The 22,518-nt window shown below is 42.3% G+C and overlaps 1 protein-coding gene across 1 annotated transcript; it reads left to right on the forward strand.

Moving 5' to 3' along the window:
- The first annotated feature begins 4,619 nt into the window (after positions 1-4,619).
- On the forward strand, positions 4,620-14,671 carry LOC122671565 (ATP-citrate synthase beta chain protein 2-like). The gene is made up of 17 exons (XM_043868862.1): positions 4,620-4,669; positions 5,605-5,729; positions 5,850-5,952; positions 6,458-6,523; positions 6,610-6,733; positions 7,140-7,274; positions 11,104-11,164; positions 11,484-11,560; positions 12,149-12,304; positions 12,384-12,512; positions 12,632-12,764; positions 12,866-12,993; positions 13,159-13,264; positions 13,415-13,491; positions 13,600-13,670; positions 13,875-14,159; positions 14,325-14,671. Exons 2-17 carry the CDS (start codon positions 5,630-5,632, stop codon positions 14,398-14,400), a joined length of 1,827 nt encoding a protein of 608 aa, XP_043724797.1. The 5' UTR covers positions 4,620-4,669; positions 5,605-5,629; the 3' UTR covers positions 14,401-14,671.
- Positions 14,672-22,518: the final 7,847 nt, after the last annotated feature.

Genomic DNA, 22,518 nt, shown 5'->3' on the forward strand with positions numbered 1-22,518 from the left:
AGGAAGAGAAAATAGTTGTCTTTGTTTGTTAATTCGTAAGATACATGGCACAAGAATCTAGACTTTGAAAGCCCTGGTGTGTGTGTAAGAAGGTCAGTTCAGACATCAGCATTTTATTTGAATTCGATTCTATCGATCTAATAGATCTAAGCATCCAATGAACATTTTAATTGAGTATCCGAATTTGTATCTACTAAGGAATATCTGAAGTCAAATCTAATTGGAAAAAGGAACGCTAACTGATGTTGTGTGTGGTTGTGTACCTGCGTCTAGAGTGCAGACACAGTCTGGTTCGAAAAGACCGCTACACCTCTAGACCTTTCTAGGGGTGTGGTGGTCTTTCCGCGTCAGGCTGTGTGTGGGCATGGGTACACGTCACACACAACACCGGATCTTTCTCCCTACCTAGTTACATATTTTAATTTATAAAATATAAATAAAAATAGTTCATTAAAATAATAAAAAATATTATATACAGGAAAAAGATCATTGTCTCTGGTCGTGTAGCTCCTCTACCCAAACATCGGAGTGCCCAAAATTACCGTTCCTCTCTCATGAAATAAAAAAATCTCATTTATATTGATGGTTGCTTTGCATGCTCTCATTGCTCACCCCCCCACTCGAGTAGGGATTACATAATCAACGATCTCTTGACCAAAAATAATCCATAATTATTACAATTAGATAAGAATATAAATAAGGGAAAATCTTGTTGTCACTATGGCTAGTTACAACAAAATTGTAACCTTACTTTTTTGCCCTTTAGTATTACAAACTTCATTTTTCTACTATGATAAATCGTGTCATTTCACATGGATAATGATAATTATTGAAAATGACAAAATGAAAAGTCACTAATAACTTATTTTGAAAATACCTTTTTTACTTTGACTTAAATCACTTTTAGAAATAATACAAGAGACGATCAAAAAAAGGTTACAACTTTTAACCTCAGAAACATGGTGACAACAAGATGCACCCAATAAGCACAAAATGTATAATGCATGTAAAGTCAAGTTTATTAAATAATTAGAGATAAGATTAATTTATAATTGAAGCGGATACATCCATATCAGATTATTAACTGGATATCAAAAGCAATTCGAATTCGTTTCGAACAACTAATTATTCGAATAAACATACACGACTTCAAATTGGATCCAGATTTTCGATTATCTATTTTATTTCTCTCTAATCTTATTGCTTGGTCCTTTCTGAATATTTTGAAATTTGAACAATGAAGATTGATTAGAACCAGACATTGCTCATGTATGAATGAGTCTAACTTTACTTTCAGTTTAATAGTCTATTCGGGATTTAGGCTAATTATATCCTGCCATTGTGGTGACTAAACAACTCAACCATACCATACATCTCCATGGGTAAATCAGAAATCCATTAATGATAAGAGTGCGTAGTAGCCAATGGTTCATTTACACACAAATAATAAAGCCAAGAAGTGGATTAGGCAAAACCATCATAAGCACTAATGACATGGTTTTCTTGCCAATCATCTGTTTGTTCTTAGAAATTAGAATAGGCATTGGGGATAAGCTTTTAGCTCAGTGATCAGCCTCCACCCAGAGGGAGTGATATAAGTCCAAGGAGTCGAGGGTTCGACTCCTTACCCTTGACTCCTAACCCCCCATCCTTCTTGACATATAATAGTACTAGTATGTAGGTATAATACGTGTGGCCTTGTGCCCCTTGTTGACCTCTAGTGGGTCCCCCTATGCCTAGCTAGGGATGTAAATGGATATTCATAAATCCGTATTCGATCCGCGTTCGTATCCGTTTAGGAGAATCCGAATCCGTCCGAAACTAATCGGATACGAATATGATAATCTCCCTATTCGACCGATTATTATCCGATTCGTTTAGTAGTCCGATGGTAATAAAATATTTGAAATATAACTCTGTGTTTGTCTATCTTTTTAAGTTACCTTATTGGATTTTGTTATCTTATTTTTATAAATTTATAAGTTAAGATAATGTGATTCTTTTTCTCGATGTGCTATTGGTGTCTATATATTGTTTTATGCAATGTGATACATGGAATTACATATCTATTAAAAAATCAAAAGTAAAAAACGTAAGAGAATAAAAGACTAAGAAGAGTAGAAGAAAGGGTAGTTACTGAACTCTCATGTCTCAACCCTAACCCTCATCATAAAAGCGGTAAATATGTCAACGGATAGTTGAAATCGTATTCGATCCGTATTCATATCCATTTAGGAGAACCTGTATTCAAAAAATCACTATCCAAATCCGTCCGAAAACCAATAGGATATAATCCGCATCTGTCAAAATATAGTCGGATACGAATATGATAATGCCGCCATCTGACCGAATTCGATCCGTTTACATCCCTATGCCTAGCACCTCACCTCAAAAAAAAAAAAGTTAAAAATAAATAGGTATTCACTTATGTCGACCTTATCTCGCATCTAACTACATAAAATCACTTCAACTGGAATGCTTTGGAGATTTAGGATGAATTTAGAATTATAGTATACAAAAATGGACCAACTCAAAGTAAAAGTAGTCTTTGTATGACTTGTAAATTAAAATAACAAATAAAGAAACTAATAAGCATTTGTTTCAATTTTCAGTGTTTGAATTTCAAATATATATATTTTTTTCTTTTATGCAGTCAAAGCTAAACTTCAAGTTGATACTGTTAACTTGCTTGACTGACCAACCAAATTTATTCAATCAGAACTAGAAATTGAGTGAATTGGTATTGGAAAAAATCTAGTTACTTCAATTGACTCCCTAGCCAACCTATTATTACATCACAAGTATAAAAATTATCATTATTGGAGAAAAAACCAAAAAAGGGGGGGAGGGGGGAGGGGGAGAAAACCTATTCTCCAAATCAATAATTTGAACAATTTCTTATAAAGAAAGGACTCAATTTTCCTTCACCCACGGTTAAGGGTGTCAAATGCTGGCCTGCATCGGTAGGTCCGATAGGAACGGACAAATTTAAGCCCTACACCAGATTGACCGGTTTGTAAATGGTCTAGTGTTGAGCCTAAACCGATTGTGGATCGATCGTTTTTAGTATTTTATTGTAGCCTGATGGACGCCCGATCAAGGTTGACTAGCACTATTACTCAATTGTTTATAGTTCATTTATAGCATAATTAACATGAGCCTGATTATGGATCGATAACTGATCAATCGAATGGAAACATGTCTATGTTTATCTTACGAGGCCTGATTAACTAAATGGTCAGGAATGAACTAATGGTGCATGACCTTGAACTGGTGGGAACCAATGGGCTTGACCAAAACCGAGCAGTCCTATAGGTTAACATCCCTATCCATGGTGATCCATCACTTTTTGGTGGTTGGATGGAAATTTTAGATCTGTGGAAAAAAAAATGGGACTTCCTGCGATAGGAGGAATGATAGCTTAGAACAGAAGCCAGACACTTAAAGCAGACAATGTCACTAGGGTTATGAAAATTGGGATCGAGGAACCCAATCAATCAACTTCGATTCGGATCGAAGTCGGCCAGAATTGATTTCAAGGGTGAAACCATTTGGTTACAGTTGAATCAAATTTACTCGAAATTGTATTAATAGTCTAGAATTAGGGTCTCCGGGCTGCCAGCAAAAACAATGGAACAGCCTACTTACAACTTGTTTGGGTATAGTGAAGGAAAGAACTAGTTTAGTTTTCAGAGATAAAGGCGTTAAGCACTAAAGCATCATAAAGTTACAAGCATATTTGGAACATTTGAATCTAAAGAAGAACCTTCTATGTATTTTATGCCCCGATCGTATACTGCATTCAAGTAAATCTGTATTAATAGTTGGAGCATTAATTTTATATTATTTATTGATAAAATGTCTTTGTGAGTGATAAGACTTAAACTGAATATGAAACCGAATTTAAAAAAAAAAGTGTAGGAGTCTCCTACTAGTGTAGGGCTTTGGGGGGTGGGGCCGCAACCAACAGATTGCAATGGTGCTACTTAACCGTTGCACCAAGGCTGGCCCACTATGAAACCAAATTAAAATAGAATAAAAAATCGAATATGAAATCAAATCAAATCGAATCGATTTTATTTTTTGGAAAATGTGTTCTTAATTTTTGTTCGATTTGATTTTGGATTTTGCATTTTGTATTTTGATTCGAGATCTTAAACCGAATCAAAATCGAACCAAACAATTAAAACCGAACCGATTGACACCCTTGACTCACTTACAAAGATTCCATGAATTTGTTTACTTGAACATTAATTTTCAAACTTCCAACACCAGCTTAAAAGGGCAGGCGCCCACCACCTTTGGCTTTGGATCTACGTCTACCTAACCAGGGAAGCATAACCACCACCATCACCACTACCAAAGCTATCTCTCTCTCTCTCTGTGTCTCTCTTTTTCTATCTCGATCTCATCGTAATAAAATCAAAAACTGTTCTCAGCTAACTACCATATGCCACGTGACCAGCGCTTCCTCTCTTTCCTTCTATGTTTCTGAGGGGTAGCTGAGAAAATTTTTATTTTATCGTCCAATTTTGGTTCTCGTTTTCCCTCGTAATTGTTTGTCTAAATAAGTCGTCTCCCATTCTTACGATATTCTGCATTTTTTCTCTTGCCACCTTCCCTCTTTTTAGTTCTTCGGAACATAAGAGGCGAACATCTTCGATTTCAGGTAAATTTCGTTCTTCTCTAATGACTCTCGTTGACGTACTTGTTAATTTTTAGTTTCAGTCAAGGTTTTCGGACCGAGATCTGGTTGTTTCTCGTTCCTTGATCTGAATTTATTTGTGTTGGAGCTCGATTTGTGGTTTCTAGAGTCTCTCCTTTTCTCTTTTCTTGGAATTGCTTTTGATTCAGTTGCTCCAACATGCTCGATTTGTGGCGCGTATCTGGTTTTTTACTTTGAATTGGAATTTTAAGTGACAAAATCTATTGCTTTGTTGCAATCTTCAATAATTTGAGTGGAGTTTATATAGTCCATCGGCCATTGTATGTGGAACACGTTCATTTGATTTGATCTGCTGATGCAGTGTGATTTACTTTTAAAACTGTATAGCTTAACTGCAAGGAGGAGGAGCGTAGCTTAATTGTATGTTCCTTTCTTTTTTTCCCTGAGATTTATAGTTGGGAGAATATATTATTTTCATGTCTGAAGAATTGGTATCCCTAAAACGCCTTTCTTTTGTTAAAATTTGTTGCATTCTCATTTGTTAGCTGTTCAGGAATGGTGAGACTGTTTGAATTTCCCCCCTCCCCTTTTGAATTTGATTTCTCGAATTGGGATAATACAGGATTTTCGTCTTTCCATATGAGAAATTCTACAGAGAGGCTTGATCTGGTTCTCTTAAGGACTGCCTCTTGGAATGGCATGTGTCTAATGAACTAAATTTAAGTGCAATTTCCTATTTAAAATTTCATAGCTGCTGTAAATGTAATCAACGGCCGCCTAAACTCATATGTTAGTTTTCATTGTTAAAGAGCACCCCTGATTCGTTTGTACTCTCTTGTATAAATTCTTTCCTCATTTATTTGCGTCATTTGGATCCTTCTGTATAGTTTTGACTGCTGTTCCTCAACAATGAAAACTAATATCACATTTATTGACAGCTCTCTTTAAGTACTTTTGCACACCATGGCTACGGGACAACTATTCTCCCGGACTACACAAGCATTGTTCTACAACTACAAGCAACTTCCTATCCAACGGATGCTTGATTTTGACTTTCTTTGTGGTGTGTTTAACTTTGCTTCTTCATGGTTAAGGAGTTGATGTAGTTGTTGCATCATGATTAATGATTACTCTATTTGGTGGACTGTATTTCATGTTAATAAAACTTTTTCTCTTAATCCAGGACGGGAAACACCTTCTGTTGCTGGCATTATTAACCCTGGTTCTGAGGGATTTCAGAAACTCTTTTTTGGTCAAGAGGAAATTGCCATATCTGTACATTCAACGTGTGTTCTCTCTCTTCTTCTGATTCTCTTGCTTCATACTTAAAACTATGAAAATTCTGGAAAGGTAGTAGGCATGGTTCTCACGTAAAGGACGTTTTGATGCTGGGGTTGCTGCTGTGATTATAAGACGAAATGTCATGTTTCTGTTTTAAAATGATAATGAGAGGGGCATGTGGCTTTGAAGCCCAAAAAGTGTATTTGTGTTCTTCTTGGAGTTCCAGATGTAGGCGTGATGAATCTTTTCCTCCATAAGATTGTATCTAGCATTTTAGCTACAATTTTATCAACACAAATCTATACTCCTAATTTTTTGTTGCCACATTAGGAAGACCTAATCAACATGTTCCTGAAGATGGTCATGACTAATGATGTAATTAAACGTCAAGCTGCTATTTCATTAAGATCTCATTTTATTATATCTGAAGTCTTTTTTTTTTTTTTTAACTCATTTCTTATTCATTTTTTTGAACTCGAAGTTTTCAGATCTTTTTTGTATTTTATGCAGTATTGAAGCTGCTTGTGCCGCACATCCAACAGCTGATGTATTTATCAACTTCGCATCTTTTAGAAGGTCAGTCTTATTCTTATGTTAATATGCTTTAGTTAGTTCACCATGTATCTGCATAGTCATTTCATTTTTCTCTGTCATGGTTGCAGTGCTGCTGCTTCCTCCATGTCTGCTCTGAAACAGCCAACCATTAGAGTTGTCGCTATAATAGCTGAAGGTGTCCCAGAGGCAGATACCAAGCAGTTGATTGCCTATGCAAGAGCAGATAATAAGGTTCGTTCAGTTGTTTTGTGAGTCAGTTTGGGCTTGATGGCCCTGTATTGCTCAGGGGTTTTGTTTTGTTTTGTTTTGTTTAGTTTCCTTAACTTTTGTTTCTCTTGTCCTCCACTAAAATCTTTCTTCAAAAAAAAAAAAAAAAAAAAAAAATATGGGGGGGGTGGGGGGGAGACACTGAGGTGAGAGATTGGGATCATGAGGGGATCATTTTATGCCTACTTACATGTGTAGTTGCATTACATTATTGGATCCAAATAGTTCAAGCAGGAAAAGATCAAATACTAAAGGCTTCCTTGGAGCATACAGCGAGTTGGCAGTGTTCTTGTGATTAATCTATCTTCAGAGTTTATCATTATTATCCATTTTCATTGTGCATATCGTTTTAATAATGATAGATGTGTAGGTTGTTATTGGTCCGGCCACCGTAGGAGGTATTCAAGCTGGGGCCTTCAAGATTGGAGACACCGCGGGAACTATTGACAATATAATTCAATGCAAGCTTTACCGTCCTGGATCTGTTGGATTTGTGTCGAAATCGGTACGTAGTTATTCTGGTGTTTTCCCTATTCTGGATCTTCCCATTTTTTGCACTCAATACACCAAACTGCACACAAATTAGAATTTGTAAATATCTTAGAAAATATTTCCAATGTCTCTGAGGAACTATTCACATTGGAGATGCAATTTTCTAATAAATTCAGAGTCCCATTTCTTAGAGTCTTCTAAGGAAGAATGGGCTTTTCTCTATTGTCTGCTTCACACTGTGTTGCTATCTATGAAGATGTGATTTGCTAGGTATTCTCAGATTTCCATAGTTCCATTCTTCTTACTTAGGTATCATGTACAGCTTAGTTCTTTAATTTTTACTGGATCCGCAACGTAGAGAGATGTTAAGCGTGGAGAATAGCTTTTTTGGAACTTATACCTTATAGAGATGGTAAAATCCTGACATGGTTTGCTAAAGCATGTTTGGTTAGTAGCATGGTTAAGACTCTTCCTACTAACTCATGTGTGAATATTCTATGTCTATTTATGTAAGACAACACAGCAAAAATAGAGAAAGAAGGGAAACAAACTTTATAAAAAAATATGCATTCGTGATTCAGAAAAAGGTTGTAGAAGGGGAAACAAGTTAAAAAAAATCAGGGTCTCTGGACTATTCATTATGGAAAACATGCCATGATTGTTGTATTGTGAAATCCTGGAAATGTTTTGAAGAAGTTAGAACTGTAATTAATATTTCACAAAATGATAGGAGAAGAATAAATGCACAATGTTATGTTATTGTATCACTATCACTATTAAGTATCAAATAGACAAAACATGTCTATGACATGTCTAAGATTCTAAGTGTTGGATATTATTTTATTCCTTTAGTCAATAAGAGTCGGTGGAAGTTCTCAGCTGAAATCATTTCAACTCAACAAGCTGATGCAGGTTCATCATAGAAATTGGCTTATTTCTTTAGAAATAGGCCTAGGGTTGGATTATATACATGTTGGTCCTTTGTTCCCAAGGGTTTTTTTTATGTATTAAGCCACTTTAATGAGCCTAAACTAGGGGTACATAGGTTACATACGGGATTAGCCCAATACTTAGTTTATTTTTATGTTTTTTAATTGAACCGGTTCAAATTGGTTGCATCCAATTGGTTCAATTTAAGTGATCATGTGACTTGGTTAAGTGGTCATGTGATGTAAGTTGGGCTGGATTAAGACTCTATAAGTCCAGCCATGTTTTGAGTCTATTTCCTTTAGTATTCTAGTTTCCTAGTCAGTTTAAGTTACCTAATAGGTTAGAGATAGGGTTAGGCCTTTCCTTTTTAGTGTCTAAGTCTATTTTTGAGTCTTCTATATAAGTTTGTAAGGGAGGCCAGCATTGAATACGAATTTGATTAATAAAAACTCAGCTTTATGCTTGCTGCCTTTGCTCCATCGTGAGTGTGCCTTGTGAGTAATATCAAGGTTGCCTTGTGAGTAATATCAAGGTGAAGGGATTGGTGGATCTCCTATCGACTCCTTGCATCGTGAAGATCGGGAGGGCTGCTACTTATCTCCTTGCATCTTGTAGATCGGGAAACCCCATTGTTCATCTTCAAAGCTGCTGCCATTGAAGATCTCTTCAAATCCAGTAAGTTTGAGTCTGAACTTTATTTAAACCTTCTTCTTCTCACTCCTACCCTAACTAGGATTCCTCCATTACTTCAAATCTATCCATTAGTTTCAAACCAAACTTTCAGCATACATCCTTTACATCATTATTGACACTCGATCCAAGTTTCATCTAATCCCCACCACCCTAAACCCTAGAATCCCCTACTCCTACCTCCATTAGGAATTGTCTCCAATAACCTTATCTTGCTGTCCAACTCATCTAACCTACTTCCATTCACTCAAACATCATAAAACCTACACCATTATACTTCCCTACACCTGCCTATCATTACCATATAAGATAACCCTAACCTAAATCCTAGTGCTGTCCATTCGAACCAGCAACCCCTTTTGCTATTGATCCTGTTGTCTGGCTCCTAGTAGGTCTCCTACCTATCTAGGACTACATTACAAGCCTTACCCAAACTCATTGCCAAAAGTTTTAAATTATGAACATGCTTATATGGTAGTAATCAAGAGAATGGGACATGGAGGGTGATAATAATGCCCTTCCTAGAGAAGTGACCATATGAACTAAAACAAATCTGAGCTGGATGATGTTAAAGAAAATAGGGAGAAGGAAGAGTCACATGTTTGTTAAGCATTTCATAGGAAATAGTTGGAAATGTGTGAATTTTGAACTGTGGGATGGAAAAGGTTGCAAGTAGTAAACGAACTTGCCCTCATGATGTAGTACAGACTGGGATGTCCTATAACTGTGGTAGGTTTGTCTTGGTGGAATGGGAATTTGGATTGGATTCATCATTCAAGTGATAAAATGACTGATGTCAGAGTTCCGAAAAGTGATGATCTACTAATAGGGTAAAGGGTGCTTTTGATGGATTAAGGGGCCTGTAGGGATAAAGAGGGACGGGTTGTTCTATGAAAAGAATGGAGTAAGAGGCTGGTTGGTGAGCAGTGGAATGGCTTAAATTTCATTTCCTTTTATTAGTGAATAAAATCTTAGATCCAGATCTGATTCTGAAGGTTGATAATGGCTTCCCAAAAAAGAGCCTGCCAGCCATGAGAGAATACAAAAGTTTGCATATTCTAATTGTTGCATGTCCTTCATATGTGTACTGATGCAAAAAAAAAAAGCAAATTCCAATTAAAGTTATGAAGTGATCTTAAAATATTTTTATTAGATCCTATTCAAGAAATTCCTAATTAAGCTTCCACTCTAATTTTAACTAGGTACAAATCTTCTTGCTTTGATACAGGAATCCTACTTGGAATGAAATCAGTTCAGATCAAATCAAATCCCCAATTATTGTACTTTTAATTGAAATAAAAATCCTATCTGGAATCCTTTTAAATCTTATATGTTCTGTTAGATACCATTGAATTATTTGAGATCTATGTGGGGCTCAAGAGAGCTGTATGGGACAACTGTCTACTAGGTTCATTAGCTGTCCATTGATGGGATGGTCGGGTGGGTTAATTCAAGCCCATAAGGAGACCCAGTCTTTGGCCCATAATATGGCCTACTCAAGGCGTTCAGGTGCCTTGGTCGCCTATTTGGTGTCGCCTTGATTTTGGACCCTCTCCAACGCCTTGGGTCGCCTAGATGTTGTGGCAACTATGTTAAGCCAAACATCAGCCCTGATCATTGGCCCATAAATTTTCTAAATATGCTGATTACAGCATGTACTGGTGTTTGTTGTTCTGCCTTTACTGCCACTTGACCTCATTTTCACAAGTATCACTTAAAAGAAAAGGTAAGGGGGGGGGGGATAAAAAGATAACTAAGATCTGTCAGTGCCACATTGTATTATGCGGTGAGTCTTCATATTTTTTTCTATGTTTATGATGTGATAACGAATGTATTACGTGGGTTTCCTACTGCCAATTGTTTATGCTTTACTGAATATAGGATATAGACATAATACAATTGCACTATTGCAACCTGTTGGTTGTGGGTTCAAAACTTGGAAACAGTCTCTCCTGTGAAGCAGGGGGTAAGGCTTGGTACATTTGCCCCTCATAGACCCTGCAGAAGCGGGAGCCTTGTGCACTGGGATGCTCTCTGCTTTTTTTAGACATGAGATATGATTCAGTGATTAGTCTGTAGTAGGATATGCCTATTAGTGTATCATTTATGATTTACAGTTGTTTGGGTGGTTCTGCATTACATGCCCAAGAGTACCTTTTTATGATTGGATTTTAGCAGTTCTGAAAACATCAAATCTCAATGTGATTGTTTTGCAATTTCAGGGTGGCATGTCTAATGAAATGTACAACACAATTGCACGTGTAACAGATGGAATATATGAAGGTACATTTATTGTCTTGTTTTTGTGTCTTTTATACTCCTGGCTCCCATATTGTATGCCGAATCGCTGATTTAGGGTTGGTACAAGTGGGTGAGCCTTGGTGTTGCGCTATTGCAACCTGTTGGTTGTGGGTTCAAAATTTGGAAACAGCCTCTCCTGCGAAGCAGAGGATAAGGCTGCATACATTTGACCCTCCCAGACCCAGCAGTAGCGTGAGCCTTGTGCACTGGGATGCTCTTTTTTTTACAAGTGTTATGAACTTTGAAGTTGGGATAAGGCTGAGTTGTTGTTGTTGTTGTATGAACTTTGAAACTTCTGCAGGTATTGCAATTGGAGGAGATGTGTTCCCAGGCTCAACCCTCTCTGATCATGTCCTACGGTTTAACAACATCCCACAGGTAATTTGTTCACAAAATTATTTCCTCTTAAGAGTTAGTTTGAGAGAGTTGTCTGCCACTCTGTCATCTGTCCAGTTTCTCTTGCTGCAGCAATGATATAATAGACAAGCCCATCAACATTTTCGTGGTGAACTTTTATTTCACCTTAATTCCTAACTGTCACACCTTACCATATATCTTAACACTCTAACCCGACTTTCTCATGAGTCAGGAACAGCCTTCTTCGAAGGTTTCATAACCTTTATCCTGAGCAAGTAAAGATGAAATCTAAGCTGTTCAGCCTTGATGTCCTAACCACAATTATTTTAATTTAAGATCTAAACAATTTTAATGGTTAAAAAAATATATAGACTAGAGACCAAAATCAGGTACCTGACCAAATATAATATTCAGAGATGCAATTTCTGTATAAGAGTCTTATGAGGAAGCAGGGAAAAGCCGTAAGATTTTACAGCCAAACTCCTGCTCTAGATTCTTTTAGCATGCTTTGTTAATGAAAACCTCTTATGTGATGTCTATGTAGTCTTACATGGAGAGCTTTTACTGTTCTTTATGTCCTCTGTGACCTGATTATTTAATCATGTTCAGGTCAAAATGATTGTTGTACTTGGGGAACTTGGTGGGCAAGATGAGTACTCCCTGGTTGAAGCCTTAAAACAGGGGAAGGTCAACAAACCAGTGGTTGCCTGGGTTAGCGGGACCTGTGCACGGCTCTTCAAGTCAGAAGTGCAATTTGGCCATGCTGTAAGTCATTATCCATGTCTTGGGTTATTTTATTTTGAGTCACTGCCTGCCTTATCATGGGTGACATTCTTTGAATCAGGGTGCCAAGAGTGGAGGTGAGATGGAGTCTGCACAAGCAAAAAATCAAGCATTAAGGGAAGCAGGAGCTGTTGTCCCCACCTCGTATGAAGCATTTGAGGCTGCAATTAAAGAGACATTTGAGAAACTTGTAAGCTTTTACCATAACATGATTTTTTTGTTTTAATAGCAATAATTCCTTTATTTTTTTTTATTTCCCATTTCTGGACAAATTTATTCCATAAACTCATTTTCTATTACTTGTCTTAGGCTGAAGAGGGGAAGATCACACCAGTGAAAGAAGTTAAACCCCCGCAGATTCCTGAAGATCTCAACAGTGCAATTAAAAGTGGGAAAGTTCGAGCACCTACTCATATTATATCTACCATCTCCGATGATAGAGGTTTGATTTGAATTTTGAACCTTTCTATTTGTTGCTTGAGCATTTAATGTCATAAGCAAGAAACCCCGTTGCACTAAAATCTTCTTTTGTCATGCCTGCAGGTGAGGAGCCATGTTATGCTGGTGTGCCAATGTCCTCCATTGTTGAACAAGGTTACGGTGTGGGTGATGTAATCTCTCTTTTGTGGTTCAAACGCAGTCTTCCCCGTTACTGCACACAATTTATTGAGGTAGGACTTGTCATTAAGTGGGAGCCTTGTATGTATCTTCTCTTTTCCTTGTTTGCATGATAATAGTAATTATTTAGTTTAGTGTTCTTGTTCTTGTTTTTTTTTCTTTCAAGGATCAAAGGTTTTGTGGAACAATGTTCTCACTGTAATGTATGCTCTTGGTAGATATGTATCATGTTATGTGCGGATCATGGTCCTTGTGTCTCTGGTGCTCACAACACAATTGTTACAGCTAGGGCGGGAAAGGATCTAGTTTCCAGTCTTGTCTCCGGTAAATTTAACCATTTCATTGCATTTATGAGCAACTTGATTCTCCCAACTTTCCTTCTTTGGGACTTCTCTGTTTGCTTATTTTCCTTTTAGATGCTTTTTCAGGGTCATCTTGAATTATGATTTTGAACTGAATGCGTCTATGAAACAGGGTTGCTGACCATTGGTCCTCGATTTGGTGGTGCTATTGACGATGCTGCTCGATACTTTAAGGATGCTTATGACAGGGTGGGTTGACATGGTTTATGTTGGATTCATAAGTGGATGCTAGCTGTATGCCACCATAAATGGTTATGGAATTACTAAGATATTTACCATCTTGCTGTTTCTTCTCAGGGTCTTTCACCTTTCGAGTTTGTTGAAGGCATGAAAAAGAAGGGCATTCGTGTACCAGGAATTGGACACAGGTACAAAGCTTCTCTCATTTTCTGTCTTAATCGAGTGGCTTTACAGGGTTTTGCAGTAGTAACATCAAAAGTGCTGTTTAAATTTTTATGATTTTAACAACAATTCCTGTTAAAATCATATAATTTTCCATTATTATCTGTATTTTGGATTTTTTTAACCTCTTCCATGTTCGACCTCAAAATTGTCTTTTACTTGTGGAATAGGATTAAGAGGGGAGACAACAGAGACCAAAGAGTAGTGCTACTGCAAACATTTGCACGCACACATTTTCCTTCTGTAAAGTACATGGAGTATGCTGTTCAAGTAGAAACCTACACCTTGTCGAAGGCAAATAACTTGGTCCTCAATGTCGATGGTGCGATTGGATCTCTTTTCTTGGATCTTCTTGCTGGCAGTGGGATGTTCACCAAGCAAGAGATTGATGAAATCATTGAAATTGGATATCTGAATGGACTTTTTGTGTTGGCACGCTCTATTGGTCTCATTGGGTGAGTCAAAAAATACTCTGGAATTCTCTGATATGTTAGTCTACTCTCTGATTGTGTTGCTTCATGAGGTAGCTACTAGGGTTTCAGTGATAGCACGTGCCAAGCAACAGCTAGATCAGCATTGTAATGTTTTTTAACTCCATTTTTTCTACTTGGAAATTGCAGGCATACCTTCGACCAGAAGAGATTGAAACAGCCTCTCTACCGTCACCCATGGGAGGATGTTCTCTACACCAAGTGATCAGTTTTCTGATGGCAGGGCTAAAGCATCAAGACTTGCAACAAATATTTTTTTGGAGTTTTTGTCTGCTGCAATATATCTTTGTGTGTCGAAAGCTGGAGGCTTTAGACTGGTGTGCACACCCATCATTTATTAGGTCCATAAACTCTAAATTCTTTTTTATGTATTTCGGTTCCTAATAGAATTAGTAGTTTCTGGTTTCGTGAAGCTGTTAAGTAAATGGAGGAGTATACTAATTGGGGATAAGGGAGGCTGAAAAACAAAAAGAAAGCCCAAAAGTTCAACCTGTTGTGAAGGAAATTCCCTCCCCCCTTCTTTTTGGGGCAAGCTGAGTGAACTGTTTGATCAACTTTACTAAAGTATTGAGAAGTTTAAAAGCAGCATCAACAATTCTATGTAGGGCAACCCTTTCAGCACTTCAGATTATGCCTATTGTAGTTATATTCGAGATCAGTGACAGTGAAGGAAGGAAGAATATGCTATTCTGAACTGAACCGCTGCACATGTTGATTATAATTGAGTTATGGTTAATGCCAACTGATCACAAAAGATAAATGGTTTTTTCTTTTTCAGATCAGCAATTAACTTTGAAAGGAGAGATTCTTAGTAACCCTATAAAAACCTGCACATCCCCTCATGGCGGACTAAATGATGGATCTAGATCATGGTTCTTGGACATTTCTGTTTAACCCTGCCCAACCCAGTTTTTAGCTTTGTTGGGGCTGTGTCTGCTTGTAAGGGAAATAAAGAGAAAGAAGTGACATCAAATTAAAACTAAAATAAATAAAAAATTATAATTATTACCTGATTGCATACTGGTTTCAAAATATTCCAAATCAGGTTATTATAATTTACTACATTTTATAAACAAATTCATTTATTTAAGAAAGAAACTGAAGATTTTATTGGGAAACACTTTCCATAGTCCTGAATTTTTCAATGCTTGACAACCTCTGTTTGAGCTTAAACTTGAGATGTGAGCACTGGAACTGCCCACAAAATGTCAGCCTCATTTGACTAGCCATGTGATTCTAAATGTGTGCAAACTAGATGAAGGTATTTGATCTATAGAGTCCAAGAGCCCCTTAATCATTTTTATCCTTTGTCTAGTTTTGATTCATTGTGTATATGCATGTGTGTATGTGTGTGTGTGCGTGCATGTTCTATAGTTTTGTGGTCATATGGAAGATTGGCTGTGTTGCGTGTGAAAACCTCCGGTAGTGTTCGCCCGTGGATGAACCTGCAAAAATCAAGCAATGAGCGCAAGAGGGCCGGTGTGGCTCCGGCCTAGGACTCTCCGATGCTCAAGTCAGGTCTTCAACGCGACAGCGTAACTGCGTATTAAAAAGCAAGATGTGGAATAGAGCTCCATACCTGGGTATTTATAGAGTAAGGAGGAGATGAGACGGTTGGGAGAGTCCTAGTATGGTAGGAGTCCTTCTTTCGGAAGGTTCTCTCGCGTAGAGCGGAATGGAGAGTTATTTTCGGGGTCGGACTCTTATTAAGGTAAGAGTCCATGTAGAGTGTGATTCTGTGTTGTGCTGGGATCGTGGCTCGGTCCTTATCCCGTGATTCTCGGGATGCGCTGACGTGGCCCGGAGATCCCCGGTGGGGTGCTATGGGAGCCTCAATGGAGGAGGGCTCGGCCAACGAGGTCGGCCCGTGGGGTCGGCAATGGAGGTCGGCCCGAGAGGAGGTTGGTCTCGGCCATGAGGTCGGCTAGGCGTCCCTGGCTGACCCGTATAATCTCGGCCTCAGTTACCTGCCAGCTCGCTCAAACCAGGCTTTGTCAGGTGACTTATCGGATATGGGGTCGGCCCCATTTCCTGCTCGGCCCAACTCGATTCTCGGACTGAGGTCGGGTCGGCCACGTGGCAGCCTCTGATAGGTGGGGTGTTTTATGCCTCATCACAGGCCCCCCCACTCATCAGGTGTCGGCTCGGCGCTGATGAGTGAAATTCCCCGGGGCGCTTGTCGGGAAGATTCTTGCGGTTGAGCCGAGATTATTTACTGCTCCGGATTTGACGCTGCACGATCTGACGGTTGGGCGTCAGTGTAACGTCAGCAGTCATTATGGCGGGCTCGGGAATTCGAAACGTCCTTTGATCTGGGCCGTTGGATCATGTTGAGCTCTGGTCGACCGTTGGATCAGTAGGACCCAAGGATTATAAATAGGTGACTCCTAACTATTCATTCTTCACTGCTTTAAGTTATTGACTTCTCGGCAAGTTTGGATCCGTCACCTCGGTAGATCTCGTCGCTTGCTTGCTCTGACTTCTCGGCAAGTTTGGATCCGTCAACTCGGTAGATCTCGTCGGTTGTTTGCCCGCGATCGACTCGGCGAAGCTTCGTTCGTGATCAACTCATTGTCGTTTCATTCCCGCTCAGCTCTTCTTCAACCAGTAAGTCTTCTCCGCTTGACATGTCGGTTTGTAGTAGTCCTATGGGCGAACTGCTCGCCAGGGCGGCAGAGGGCACGAGTCCGAGCCGAGAACTCCCCATTCGCTCTCCCACCATAGACCTGTTGGGCTCGACATCAGATGAGCCCGACGTAGTGGAGCTTCGTCAGGCCGAGGTGGCCGAGCCCCGTTACCCATGGAGTCGACCACGCGGCCCAATCCACGGCTGCGAGTCCGGGCCGAGAACTCCGGGTCGTCCTCATCCGATGAAGAGTCAAGTGAGGAAGATTCGTCCGAGGTGGGGGCTGGCTCGGTCAGCTCGTCTACCGACGCCCCTGAGCCCGAGGAAGGTAGTGTCGGCACTGTTCCGAGCACGATCACGGAGGCCGACCTCGACTATCTGAGGACGACCTACGCCATCCCCGAGGACATTCAGCTCCGAGTTCCTAATCCCGGGGAGATGGCCTGCTTCATCAGGCCCGGCGAGGTGGCTCTGTACGAGACGCCCTTCAAGTACGGGTTTCGGCTCCCCGTTCTCAGCCTGGTGGACCAGATCTTGGACCACTTCCACCTGTCCCCTGGTCAGTTGGTGCCGAACTCTTGGCTGGCCGTGTATGGCTTCTACTCTTTGTTCTGCGAGATGGGCCGAGGTGCGAGCGTGGCACTTTTTTCTCGGCTCTTCTTCCTGAAGAAGTCTCCCTAGAAGGGCTGGTACTACTTCTGCCGCCGATCCGGGAAGAGTGCGGCTCTAGGCGGCCACAAATTTCTGGTCGGCACGCCGACCTTCAACAAGTATTGGAAGCCTCGCTTTTTCTTCGCTTCCATTCCCAACAGCCCTCTCCGAACCGAGTGGAAGGAGATGAACCTGAATTACGTCAATAGGGTACTACCCCTGACCGAGAACGAGATGACCTCGCTCGAACTGATCCCCCGACGTCCGCCCTTCGATGTCCTCCAGCTTCAGGACGAGGGGTTTCTCCAGAGTTGGCATATGACCCCGGGTAGGAGCCCTTGCCGAGCCTGTCTTTGTTGTCCGAGCTGACCTCTTTACTTAGCTTTCTTTTCTTGTTCTGACTCGTTTTTTGTGTTTTCGATTTCTCTTGCAGTGGTCGGCCACATTCCTCCTATGGACACAGCTCGGCTACGGGCCGAGATCATCGCAGACAGGAAGAAGAAAAATTCAGAGAAGAAACCCCGGGGCGAGTCCTCCAAGGCCTCCAAGGGCAAGGGCGTGATGCCGGGACCATCGGACGCGGTGGTCGGTCTGGAGGCCGAGAAGAACACGGGTCAGGCCGGGTCTCCGAGGAAGGGGAAGGGCCGAAAAGTCGAGAGGAGCCCGCCGAGAGACATCAAGCGCCAAAAGCTCTCGGTAAACCTGACGAGTGGCGGCCTTCCGCCCGTGGCCTCTCCCACCAATATCTCCCGATACGTTCTGGGGAGGGCTTCGGCCAACAACATTCCTGTGAGGCCTACCTGGCGCCTCTTCCCTGGGGACTCGGCCTTGACGTCGGCCGCTCACGCCAAGGAATGGCTGGATGCAGGTCGGCTCCCAGCCGACAAGGAGAAGCTCGAGGCGTTGTCCGACCCCGAGCTCCTCTCCACCCTATTTCAAGACTTCAATATGGTAAGTTTCCTTGTCGGCTCTTGCCTATGATCTGATATGTGTAGTTTATCCTGATTCTTTGTTCTCATGCTTTTTTGTAGGGGTTCGCCAAAGCAGTGGAGACCATGCTCCGCTTCGAGCGACTCCTGACCGAGAACTATTCCTTGGACGTCCAGTGCAAGAAGGCTTATCAGGACGCCCAGGATGCCGTTCAGAGGCGTCGGGAGACCCAAGAGAAGCTCACCGCTGCCGAGGCCGAAGTGGAGAGCTCTCGAGGCCGAGGTGGCCAGGCGAGAGAGAGGGTCGAGCTCTGCAGCTCGGCTCGCCGAGGTGAAGGAGAAGGCCAAGGAAGATCTGGCCACGGCTTGGAGCGCGGCGATTAGCGACTATCTCCACTCGGAGGAGTACGCCAATATCTGCCACGAGATCAGGAAGCCTCCCTTCGCCGAAGGTTTTGAAGCTGGCCGAGCTGAGCTTTTGGCCGAGATCAAGGCCGCGTATCCTGATCTCAATCTCTCCCGCTTTGACGATGATGCGACTACTTTTGCGGGAGATGGGAGATGAGGAGGGAGCCGAGGTCACCCAAGCTCGGCCCGGAGGCACACTTGTCCCGACGTCGTCCCCTCGGGAGCTGGTCCTCAAGATCCTGCTGCCGAGCCCAACACCGTGGATGCCTCCGAGGGTGCCTCCAAGTCCCACGCCGAGGAGGCTGAGATGTAAAATTTTCTTTTTTTTTTTTTTTTTTTTGTATGGGTGGGGCCGAGCTGCCCCTTTTGTAACCGTGCCGATCAGTCGGCTTCCAATGAATAAAACAACTTATTTTTGTCAAAATTTGTCTAAGTATTTGAACTCGGCGCCCTCAATATTCTTTTCCTTGCGTATTCTATTTTGTTTGTGGCCGAGCTGCCGAGTTGTTTCCCTAGCCGAGCTTAGGAACTCGTCTCTTTTTTATCCATGTTCCACGTTGTCGGCGGTTTCGGCCATGCAACGCCCGAGGTCAATGTGATCCTCACCTTAGTTGTTTAATTCGCCTTTTCCTTCGATCCAATTGGAGAGGCTATCATATACGCGGACGCGTGGCCGAATATCCTTCCTGGCCGAGCCCAATGCCTTAGCTTAGTTTTGTACTTTGTTAGGCTCGGCCAAATAAGAATGGCGGCCCTTGAGATGTCGGCCATGTCTATTTGGACAGGTCTTACGACCCGGCTGACAACCTATGAGGGTCGGTCTTTGATGTCGGCCTGGTCTATGAGGACCGGTCTTATGACTTGGCTGCCGACCTATGAGGGTCGGTCTTTGATGTCGGCCTGGTCATGAGGACCGGTCTTATGAGGACCATGAGGTCGGTCTTTGATGTCGGCTGGTCATGAGGCCGGTCTTATGACGGCCGCCTATGAGGGTCGGTCTTTGATGTCGGCCTGGTCTATGAGGACCGATCTTATGACTTGGCTGCCGACCTATGAGGGTCGATCTTTGATGTCGGCCTGGTCTATGAGGACCGGTCTTATGACTTGGCTGCCGACCTATGAGGGTCGGTCTTTGATGTCGGCCTGGTCTATGAGGACCGGTCTTATGACTTGGCTGCCGACCTATGAGGGTCGGTCTTTGATGTCGGCCTGGTCTATGAGGACCGGTCTTATGACTTCGACTTGGGAGCTTGCCAATACGTTGAGTGTTGGAGGAAAAACTTTATTGAATCAAATGTCGGAACTGAAACCGAATACAAGCATGTTGAATTATTGAAAAAACTTTTTCAAATTTTCCGAGTTCAAGGTCTCGGTACCTTCTTGCCCCGAGTGCATAGCGATATGTGCCAGGCGAATTTGCTTGGAGACTATGTCAGGCCTTCCATTTGGTGCTAATTTTCCTTGTTGCCTCTGAGATGCGCTGAGTTTTACGAGAACAAGGTCCCCTTGACGAAAATGCCGCTCTTTGACTCTTGAGTCATAGTAGCTTGCCGTCTTCTGTTGGTACGCCGCGTTTCGGAGTAGGGCATTTTCTCGGACTTCATCGAGGAAGTCCAAATTGGCTCGCAGCCCATCTTCATAGGTCTTCTCATCGAAGTTGAGCACTCGGTATGATGAAGCCATAACTTCAACCGGTGCGAGGGCTTCGGTCCCATAAGCGAGGCGAAATGGACTCTCCCCGGTTGGAGTTCTTACAGTCGTCCGATATGCCCATAGGACGCTTGGGAGTTCTTCCACCCATCTCCCCTTAGCCTCATCCAACCTCCTTTTAATGCCGGCAAGTAATGTTCGGTTGGACACTTCTACTTGTCCGTTTGCTTGTGGGTGAGCTACCGAGATGGGTCGGAAGTCAATGTGGAAGTGCTCGCAGAATTCTCGGAAGGCCGGGTTGTTGAATTGCGCGCCATTATCAGTGATGAGAACTTTCGGTAGCCCGAACCGGTAGATGACCTTATCTCGAAAAAAATTTTCCATGTTCTTCTCGGTGATGGTGGCAAGGGGCTCGGCCTCGACCCACTTGGTGAAGTAATCGATCGCCACTACTACGTATTTTTCTGTTTCCCGATGCCGGGGTGAAATCTCCAAGAATGTCCATTCCCCACATAGCGAATGGGATTGGGCTCAGCATTGAGGTTAATTTTGTTGCTGGTCGGCTTGGGATTGGCGCGAACAGTTGGCACTTCTCACACGTCTTCACGTATCTCATGGCCTCTTCTTGCATTCTTGGCCAATAGAATCCTTGCCGAAGTATCTTGTATGCAAGAGCTCGGCCACCCATGTGACTCCCGCATATTCCCTCATGCACCTCGGCTAATGCATACTCGGCCCCCTTCGGTCCCAGACATCGGAGAAGAGGGGCCGAGATTGCCCTTTTGTAGAGCACTCCGTCGATCATCGAGTACTTGGAAGATCGGATCTTGACCTTCCTTGCTTCGTCTCGATTCCCCGGGAGCAGGTCATTTTCCAAGTAGTTGACAATGGGGTCCAACCAGGTCGGCCCATCCTCTTCAATGTGCTTTATGCTTTCGTCTTGTAAGGATGGCTTCTCCAATATTTCTATGTATACCGACCGGCTCAGATATTGGAGGTCGGCCTCGGCCAACCTAGATAAGGAGTCCGCCGCGGCATTCTCTTCTCTCGGTATTCGAGTCATCTCGAAGTATTCGAGCTCGGAGATCAGATCTCGGGCTCGACCCAGGTATGTTATCATCCTTTCGTCTTTTGCCTCGTAGTCTCCGTTGACCTGGTTGACCACGAGTTGGGAGTCTCCTCGCACCTTCAACCGCTTTATGCCCATAGCTTTGCTGACTCGAAGTCCAGCTAGAAGGGCTTCATACTCAGCCTCATTGTTTGAGGCGGGAAACTTGAACCTTAGGGCATATTGGACCAGAAAGCCTTCGGGGCTTACCAGAATTAGGCCGGCCCCGCTTCCTCCGGAATTGCTTGAGCCGTCAACATTCATTGTCCAACTCGGGTCGGCCGCAGCCCCGACCTCTTGGACGGTTTTTCCTTCTCCCACCTCATGTTCGGGCCCCGTGCATTCGGCAATGAAGTCGGCCAGGGCTTGTCCTTTTATCGCCGTCCTCGGTCGATAGCTTATATCATATTCACTTAGCTCAACTGCCCAGGAAATCAGCCGTCCCGAAACGTCGGGTTTGTGTAATATCTTTTTGAGTGGCTGGTCGGTCAGTACCACGATCGGATGAGCTTGAAAGTACGGCCTTAGCTTCCTTGCAGCCGTGATTAGGGCGAATGCTACTTTCTCGAACCCGGAATACCTTGTCTCGGCATCAACAAGAACATGGCTGATATAATATATCGGCCTTTGAGTTCGACTCTCTTCCCTGATCAACACCGCACTGACCGCTACGGGAGTGGCGGCTAAGTATATTTGAAGTTCCTCTTTTGGTTCAGGTCGGCTGAGAAGAGGCGGGTTCTCCAAATATTTCTTCAGCTCTTCAAAAGCTTCTTGGCATTCGGATGACCAGATAAAATCTTTTGGGTTCCGGATATTTTTTAGGGCCTTAAAGAACGGTAGGCACTTGTCACCCGATCTCAACATGAATCGCGCCAACGCCGCCACACGTCCGTTTAGCCTTTGTACTTCTCGGATCGTCCTTGGAGGACTCATTTCTTGGATGGCTCTGAT

This window comes from Telopea speciosissima, chromosome 8, assembly GCF_018873765.1.
Source record: "Telopea speciosissima isolate NSW1024214 ecotype Mountain lineage chromosome 8, Tspe_v1, whole genome shotgun sequence".
Taxonomy (NCBI): domain Eukaryota; kingdom Viridiplantae; phylum Streptophyta; class Magnoliopsida; order Proteales; family Proteaceae; genus Telopea; species Telopea speciosissima.

Coding starts and splice junctions, on each gene's coding strand:
- LOC122671565 (XM_043868862.1), top strand. CDS start 5,630: ATGGCTACGGGACAACTATTCTCCCGGACTACACAAGCATTGTTCTAC. Junction 5,730..5,849: donor TGATTTTGACTTTCTTTGTG/GTGTGTTTAACT, acceptor CTCTTAATCCAG/GACGGGAAACACCTTCTGTT. Junction 6,734..7,139: donor ATGCAAGAGCAGATAATAAG/GTTCGTTCAGTT, acceptor ATAGATGTGTAG/GTTGTTATTGGTCCGGCCAC.